At 41.2% G+C, this 9,321-nt stretch overlaps 1 protein-coding gene across 1 annotated transcript in view; it reads left to right on the forward strand.

Annotated features, from left to right (window-relative positions):
- LOC126393164 (ankyrin repeat and SOCS box protein 9-like) overlaps positions 1-6,023 on the forward strand; it is a 7,903-nt gene extending 1,880 nt beyond the window's left edge. Inside the window, exons 4-8 of the mRNA XM_050049087.1 lie at positions 950-1,100; positions 1,386-1,520; positions 4,847-5,035; positions 5,172-5,358; positions 5,697-6,023. Coding sequence (XP_049905044.1) covers positions 950-1,100; positions 1,386-1,520; positions 4,847-5,035; positions 5,172-5,358; positions 5,697-5,757 — 723 coding nt within the window. The 3' untranslated portion in view covers positions 5,758-6,023. The remainder of the gene's footprint in view (positions 1-949; positions 1,101-1,385; positions 1,521-4,846; positions 5,036-5,171; positions 5,359-5,696) is intronic.
- Positions 6,024-9,321: the final 3,298 nt, after the last annotated feature.

Genomic DNA, 9,321 nt, shown 5'->3' on the forward strand with positions numbered 1-9,321 from the left:
AAAAGCTTGTTTAGTGGACTAACTTTGCACTTGAAGTATGCCCTTTCACTTACATTTTAACAGGTCTGACGCTACTATGCGCCCCGGCTGTATCTAGGCTAACGGCTAACATGCTAACTATTATTTCTATGTCACTAGTCACTTGAAACAAATTTAGGACGATAGGAGACAGGTTGAAATAAACCAAAATTTCCCTTTAAACACACTTTAGAAAGGAGTGTCCCCAGACTATCAGAAGCTGGAGATCTCTGATTGTCTGGTGGCGAGACTAAGATTAAAGAAACTCCTAAATTCTTCTCTGGTCTAGTAAGGAAGCAACCATATCAATAATTACTGGGTTCAACTTTGTTTTGGTGCAAATCAGTAAGAGATTAACCCAACACACAGACAGACAGGATCATGCAGACACATCCATGCATGCACAATGACACATTAACAAACAGAAATCTGCAGATACAAAGTCTGATCTGTCAAACCGCCACAGTGCACTTCATGTTTGATTCACACCTACAGTAGATATTGTATAAATATCATCATTCATTCATTCACTTTCTGTAACTGCTCATACTGTTGGGGGTCGTGGGGGGCTGGAGCCGATCCCGGGTGATATTGGGCGACAGGCAGGGTACACCCTGGGCTAACATATAAAGACAGACGCTCAATATTCACACCTACGGGCCATTTAGAGTTACCAATTAACCTAACATGCATGTCCTTGGACTGTGGGAGGAAGCCAGAGGAGAAAACGCACGCTGACATGGGGAGAACATGCAAACTCTGCACAGAAGGGCTCCTTTTCTTCATTAAAAGCTCATAATCATTTCTTTAAATTATCATCACTTTACTGACTCGTGCTCACACGATGTCTGATTTCTTCTGCCCAATTTGTTTATTATTCTCACTTTAAATTAACAAACTTGTGTCTCCAAAATACACTCACCCACATCAGGTTAACAGTTCAACAGTGGACGGACAAACTCCCCTGTCTGAAGCTTGTGCCCGAGGCCATGTGACCTGCGTATCGCTGCTCCTTCAACACGGAGCGACTCCCGTGGGGACCAGCCAGACCAGCTCTCCGATCCACCGGGCTGCAGCCAAAGGTGAGAGGTCACATTCCTCTGCATGCGCATGGATAATCTATGCTGAACCAGCTTCGTCAGTCACTACAAAAATGCACAAGGAGTGCCAAAGCATCAGCAAAGCTCTGAGACATGCACAGTGTATCAAAAAAATAAATATATAAATATAAATCGGTGTTGTTCTGAGCTGCAAAGTAAAACAATTGCATATTCTTCCCCCCGGAATGCCGAGAGCAAGCAGATTTCAAAGCACATCCTTTCAAGTGCATCACTTCTCATTGTGATGATTCTGGTAACTGTGTGTAGGTCATCCAGAGTGCATCAAGTTGCTTGTTCAGCACGGCGCTGATGTGGATCAGTGTATCGACCAGTCAGGGTTCCCTCTGCATACCGCCTGCTCCAATCAGCACCTGGGTACTGTGAGCAAACTGCTTCAACTTGGTAAGAATGCCTTTAGATTTAACTTATAAGCTCTTCAATGAATGTGTCAGTCTGTTAGGGTAAAGAGGGGACCATCTGCTGTAATAACATTGGAGTTTTATAACAGTTGGATACACATCTCTGGGGTCTGATTGACCTTTGTGACATTAGTGACGTCACTCTGTAGGATAGCACACAAGATTTCTTCGTGTCTTTGGCGAACACATCATTTAAATTTCTTCATACAGAGCCCATATAACATATAAAACATGCCATACTTCCTGATTTTGGTGTTCCTTTCCTCTCCTAATTATAAGGCCGGAGGACTTACAATTACTCAAAATATAGCATGCATAATAAGAGCCATTTTCAAACTGAAAATGGCTTGGTTTTGACCACTACTCGACGAACCAGTCCTTTAGTGTCTGTTATAGTTTGCACGACTCTTCCCAGAGGGCAACAGCTCCTGGGGGCGTTTTTATCCAGGATTATCACAGTATCTCCTGGTGCTAGATTTTGCCTGAGTCTTTGAACAGAAAACCCTGCACACTGCTCTCGCTCAGCTTCACAATTTATTAGTAACACCAACATTTCGGTCCTCCTGGACCTTCGTCAAGAGTGTTCAACCACCACTTTAATCCGTTTTTGGTGTTCCTGTAAGCTGGGCAAGTACTCACGCACCCACCTCTTCCAAAACTGCTTCCATGTGCGACAAGAGCAGCAGTCATCCTTGCTGAACAGTGCGGAGGAAGTGAGAGCTGTTTCTTTAGCAACAGCAGATGATTTGGTGTCAATGCTTCGATGTCATTTGGGTCATCAGATGATGTAGTTAGTGGTCTATAATTTAGTATGGCCGTGACCTCACATAGTAGAGTCTGCACACACTTGTTGTCTATTGTTTGCTCATGCAGAACAGACTTAAAGACCTTTATCACTGATTTCACTTGCCTGTTCCAAAATTCACCGATATTCCTGTTTGTGCAAGATCACTCTGTATCTTCGCTTGATTCCACTGCCACATAGCTGCCCTTATGTCTTTGTCTGTACTGACAAGGTTGGTGCCATTGTCTGATCTGATAAGGGAAAAATTACCTCTTCTGCAAATGAAGCGTCAAAGAGCATTTAAGCACAAGTGTGTGTCAAGTGAAGCAGTGAAATGTAGCACTGTGCCCAAGATGAATTTCCCTTAGGGGACAATAAAGTTTACCTTATCTTACCTTACCTTACCTAACCTAAGTGTGTGCCACCTCGAGGTGCACAGCGCAGCTTGTCAAACAGGTAAACAATACACCATACCCTTTGACAATGCTGCGACCTCTCTTGACCTCTGTGGATCAGAAATAATCAAAAAAATCTCCTTTTGTCATGTCACTAAACTGCCTTATGGCACCATACCCATCATAAATAACTTGTGCCTGTATTCTAACATGAAACTAAAAGTAAATATAAACATAACCTTAGCACAGTCCACTAATATACACTATTCAGAATGTACAGAAAGTGTTCTGTAAACTTAAACAATAGCAGAAACTATATATAATATGTCATATTAGCACAGACATTTTTACCAAATATAAAGATATGCCGAAATGGTAATTTCTGTACTTTATGGCAAATGAAAGGGCTACCACTTAACTACATTTCTGGGTTTCAGTGGGTCAGAAGTTAAGAGTATTAAAAGGGGAAAAAAGTTATTTTGCAGATGTTATTGTTGTTTTTACACGTACAGCAGTGGAGTCTGAAAAACCCCAAACAATGCATGTACATGTACATGAAGTAAAGCCAGTGTCAACAAAGCACACAGGCTAAATAGCATTGCTACTCAAAATCAGGACAGTATGTTTCCAGTGGTGGGAATAGTACTATGCTCAGCAGGTATAAGTAATAAAACCCAGAGTGACAATCCTCTGTTATAGGTAAAAGTTCTGCTTTCAAAATTGTATTCAAGTAAACAACAAAAAATATTGCCAGCAAAGTGTACTTTAAGTACCAGAAATAAATTGTATTGCATCATTATCCAAAAATATATTACAGAATAACACATGTAGGGGCCATTCTCCTGCATCATGTGTACATTTTCTTGTACTTACGTATATTTTGTTAATAATACTCACATACTTTTATCCAAGGGACATTTTCACAGATTTTTGCAGATTTGCTACTTTCACTTCAATAAATATCTTAGTAGTTCCTCCATCACATGTAATTAGTTAAGAATCAGTTTTTATATGTAGAACCACAAAGGAACAGTTCACCCCAAAATTCTGAATCCATATTTTTTCTCTTACCTGTTGTGCTATTCATCAGTCTAGATTGTTTTGGTATGAGTTGCAGAGTGTTAGAGATATCTGCCATAGAGACATCTGCCTTCTCTCCAATATAATGGAACTCGATACAACTTGACCTGTAGTGCTCAAAGCTCATGTCTCTTTGCAGAAATCATGACCCAGTCACTCTAGATTATCCACAGACCTTGTTGTGAGCAGTTTCATGTATGAACTATTTTCTGTCTACCGAAATACACCCACCAACCATATCACTGTGCAGAAGGAAGCGTGCATCTACTCATGGATTAGAGGCTCGTGCTCATGACAGCTAGCCCAGTGGTGGTACAGCAGTTGATGCACGCTTCCTTCTGCACTGTGATACAGATGGTGGGTTCAGTAGATGGAAAATAGTTCTGACATGAAACTGCTCACAACAAAGTCTGTGGATTATCTTCGGAAAGAGACATTGCTGTTGAGTTTTTCAAATGTATTTTTCGGTGTTTTGAGCACCACAAGCCGAGTGCCATCCACTTCCATTGTGTTCCAGAGAAGGCAGACATAACTATAGCCGATATCTCCAACACTCTGCAGCTCACACCAAAACCATCTAGATTGATGAACAGCACTACAGGTAAGAGGAAAAATATGTACTTTTATTTTATGGCGAACTGTCTCTTTAATCTGCCGGTTAAATGTAGTGGAGTAAAAAGCACAAATTAGTCTCTGAAATGTATAAGAGTAGAAGTACAAAGTCAAATTTAAAGGAAATACTTAAGTAAAGTATAATTATCTTAAAAGTAAACTTAAATACAGTGCTTGTGTAAATGTACACAGGGCTCTTCATGCTGTTTTACTTAATGTAACGTGCATAATTTTTTGGGCTCCCTGATTTGAATATTCATAACCTGAGTGACTGCAGTCCTGCTAGGAAATGGCCCAAAGTCTTTTATGTAAGCAATAAAGAGGATAATGGTGCTCTGCTGTAGGAGAAGAAAAGCTTTAACTGAACTGTCAAAGCTCCTCTCCCCCACTCATGTAATGTGAGGACATCATACCTCATTAGTCTCTGCTTTCCTTCAGGTGCCAGTGTGAACAGCTGTGCATCTGGTGACTCGCCGCTGCACATCGCTGCCCGTCTGTCCAGCCCTGAGATGGTGTCGGTCCTGCTTGACCACGGGGCCGATCGATCCCTCAGGAACTCGGAGGGCAAACAGCCACTGGACCTTGCGCCTCCCAACAGCCTGGTGGAGAGGCTGTTGAGACAAGCAGGTGGTATTCAATCCAAACTAAGCAAGTAGAATCACTGCGGCCTGTAGATTAGGCAAGTGCCCCTAAGCAATAGCTAATAATCAAAACATCTCTCTGTCATGGCTCCTGCTTCTCTCCCCCCTGACGACTGCCCCAGGAACGTCTCCCTTAATGCAGCTGTGCCGGCTGAACATCAGGAAAACTGTGGGCAAGCAGAGACTGGGTGGGATTCACGACCTTCACCTTCCCACAGAAGTGAAACAGTATCTCCTCTACCAATCAGACCCAGAGGGAGTCTCATCTAATGCACAGAGGAGCTCAGACTCTGAGCATTTAACTTCTAGGTCAGTAGGGGGTGCAGTTGCATAATCTTCCATGGCTCATGGTTGTGGTAGTCATTAACTCAAGACCTCTGTAAACAAACTCTCAAATTCTCATGATCAGTCTGGACTTTATGTGAACGCTTACAGCGAGTTTTAATCATTAAGTATTCATAAACAAAATACATACATATTTAAAATGAGAATATGCTAAGAAATGCTGCATAATTAATGTAAAATAAGGTACTGAAACAATATTTGTTAGATTGCACAAGCCTCTGCATTCAGCCGATGTAGTTTTTGTTATTTAAAATTGAATTTATGTCTAAGATACTGCTGTATTGATTTTTCTCCCCCTTCAGACCTACACTAGATAAACTCTCACGTGAAATCTTGTTCATGTCCGCTACAATTCATCCCTAGAATGTTCCTGGAAACGGCTCAGCGTGTTTGGCTCTTGCAGGGTATGTAGTAAAAAAAAACAACAACAACCTGTTTGTAGATCAGCTGAAAACACACAGTACATAAGTCACCTCCACCTAATAAAAAGTCACCTTAAAAATGTCCTTGAATTTGAACACATCAAGAGAGAGGCTGGATTGATATTATTGATATTTTTGTTCTGCAATTATCATGACTATGACTGAATAATAAAAACTAAGGGATTTTTTCCCATTATTTCAAATTAAGGAAAATGTTTTTTGTGTTGTTGTTTTTTCATCTGCAACATTTACCAATAAGCATGGTCATCATGGATATGGACGATGACCTTGGTACTTAAAAATGAATTATTGATATCATGGTAATAATACACATATGATAATACTGTGTAAATAATTCAGCACCTCTTGAATCATATCCGTTTCATTCGGTTCTCGCTTTTTCTCACCCTTGGGTTGCCTTTTTTTACTATCCACCAGGTGTAATTTGTCCTTCTGTATCATTTTGTACACATCCCTTAAATTATTTTTGACTAATTTATGAAGATATATATAGAAAAAGAGACAAAATGCACTGTAAAAACAGTTAAAGATTAATTTGACTGAAAGCATTATTATTATTTTATAAAAACATTGTAACAGTAACATTATCGTGAATTCCTTTGGCATGAATCCTTAGTCATGCTCTTCGGATAAGTCAAGGTAACAAGTAACTATGACTCAGCATCCAACGCACACAAACCACTTGAGGTTAGAGTCACTAAAAACGCTTTATCCTTCTCTCCCCTCATCAAGAACAAATGTTCCACTGTAGTGTTTCTGGATTCCTCTATGTTGCCTCTGATACAAAGCACCAATGACGCATTATCAAATACTGATTCACATAGTGAGTGTGGCTATTTAAGACATGCACTGTATTATTTTCTTACAGATTATGTTTAAAAACTGACATTATATGTATCTGCATATGCACTGTGTGTGAAGAATTGCGTATTTTCACTCAGTGTAAACACAAAGAATCGACTGTTATGGGTTGTGGTTGGGACACAGGATGTGTTGAGATATTATGCAAACAAGTTTCCCCAGAGTCTTAAGAGTACATCTGAAAAACAAGACGGGCACAGCACAAGGATAAAGCATGAAAGTGAACACGGAGTGCACAGAGTAGTATTCATTGTATAAATGAGTACATTATAACCCAGTTACATGTTTTTCCTTAAAGCTCAGTTGAGTTGAGGACAGTCCTACATCAACAAAATAACATCTGCAAAGCTCCATTTCTCAGATGGACTTAAGGAAGAGCATTTAAATGAAGAATCAGGCATTTACCCTAAAACTTAAATTAGTAGCCCGGGCTTTTATTTGCTTAAATCACTAACAAATAAATTGTTTATTTGAACCAGTACGAATATAACTTGTATAGGAATTAGACTTTGACTTCTTATCAGATTACAACACCCAGTATACCTATACAACACCACATCTTTTGATCGGTGGACCCTTACGGACTAAAGAAACATAAATAACCTTTCGTGTAACTGAGGAAGGGAGTTACCACTTGTTTTGTCGTCATGCCGGAAAATCTAAATGACTTACGGCCTTCTCTGGTGCTCGTGGTTTCAGTAAAATGAACTCCCCAATGGCAGTGGCCCCCCAGCAGAACAATACACCATGCCACACTGCAAACATCCCACAGGAACGGCCCAAGAAATGTGACAAAGACCTCAAAGTGTCAACCTGGCCTCCAAATTCCCCAGATCCCAATCCGAATGAGCATCTGTGGCACGTGCCATTAACCCACCTCACAACCCACTTGGACTAAATGGATGTGCCGTCAACACACTCCTAGAGATCCTGTGTCCGATCCAAGCAGGCCCCACCTTGAATTAGGGGTACATCTGGGTCATCATCATCTCAAGAATCCTTGAGCTGATTGGGACCTCGGAAATTTAGAAGCAAGGTCGACACCTTGAGCTTTTTGTCACGCTCCACAGGCCATTTCTGAACAGTTTTTGTAGTGTGGCATGCTGTTTTTTCTGCTGCAATTGGGGAGGACTGTTGCCATGGGGGGGGTACTTGGTCTGTAACTGTGTTTGAGTGGGTGGAACATGTAAGGTGGTATCCACATGAACGCCAGAACCAAAGGTAGTATTTGTCTGAATGTGTAGATACACCAGGCTAGTAAAAAGGGACTGGCTGTTTAATTATAACTAGGCTTTTCATTGAAGTTTAATGGTATTTGATTCTGATTTTCTTGTGGTGCCCTACTACAGATTACAACAACCTGAGAACAAGAGGGGGCACTGCAACAAAGACATATCAGAGATCTATGCGATTTCTTATTCCCCTTATGTCAGATGATAGAAATCAAAGAATACAATGTCTTATTTAGGTCACTACTTCTCTATGATGCCTAAATCTAGTATTTGAGATGTGCTGGCTGATTTCATGGTAATCATTTGTTTATCCGCCACCTGAAGCAAGAACATGTAATGCAAAGTAGGTCTGTCTTTTTTCCCCCTGATTCCCTCAACAGTTTTGTCCACACAAGTCAAATAAATATCGAGTGTGATGCGAGGCATCATTGGTGATGTTTCCAAAGCGCCTAGCAGCCTGTCAGCTGTCACCATCCTTACCCAAAACTCTTCAAGGGCTCGCTGACCCCCGACCCGTGTGTTTGTCTGTGCATATAGCCAATCATCGGGGCTGACAGAGCCCATAAGGCAGAAAACAGGTTTCGCATAAATGGAGAAAAGCCAAAAAGATAGTGGAAAGAAACCTTTTCAGTATGGTTTACTTGGTATGAATCATAACCTTTTTACCACACAGTTATGGGAGCTGAGTAATGTTCACCACCACTGTAATAAAAGCCTTGATTTCAACAGGTCATTTACAGAGATGATGGAAAGTGAAGCGTGCCGTACTGTAGTTTCCCAACATCTTCTCCATGGTGACAAAAGCAACAGATGCTCAACACCCACACCCTCCTCGTTAAATGCAGCACTCATCGACTTTCCACCAACTCCTCTGTCCCAATTTACCACTTGAACTTAATCATCGCTCTCCTCAAACATCCCATGAGCGCCTGGGGGCCAGCCGCACATTGAACCGGGTTTCGATTTAACTGGAGTTTAATGTTAAATCAATACCGTGGAGGAGCTTGTGACTCCTGAAAGCTGCCAGGGAAGACGTACAGTGCCCCTCCGTAAGTAATTACTGACAAACAGGCAATCAGGTGAGACAAGCCTGTCTGGGAATCAGTGTCACATGACCGCTCAAATAATTTCCCACTCCAGTCATTGTGGCATCACTGATGGTTGTGTTGTGTTCGGCCGGGCGCAGCGCGGTGTATCTGATCGACTTCCTGGGTTCAGTCAGGTGCTGCGTGGCACTCAGATGCACTTAAAATCAGCCCACCTATGTGTGATACCAAAGCTTTTACTTTTAGTCTCAAGAGGCAAACACTCCATTAACCCCCATCCTTTTTTTTATGCATATGCACTCACTACCCAAATAGCGCAAAATGCATTTTTTAGTAAGACTTTAA

The sequence above is a fragment of the Epinephelus moara genome, chromosome 7 (genome assembly GCF_006386435.1).
Source record: "Epinephelus moara isolate mb chromosome 7, YSFRI_EMoa_1.0, whole genome shotgun sequence".
Classification (NCBI taxonomy): domain Eukaryota; kingdom Metazoa; phylum Chordata; class Actinopteri; order Perciformes; family Serranidae; genus Epinephelus; species Epinephelus moara.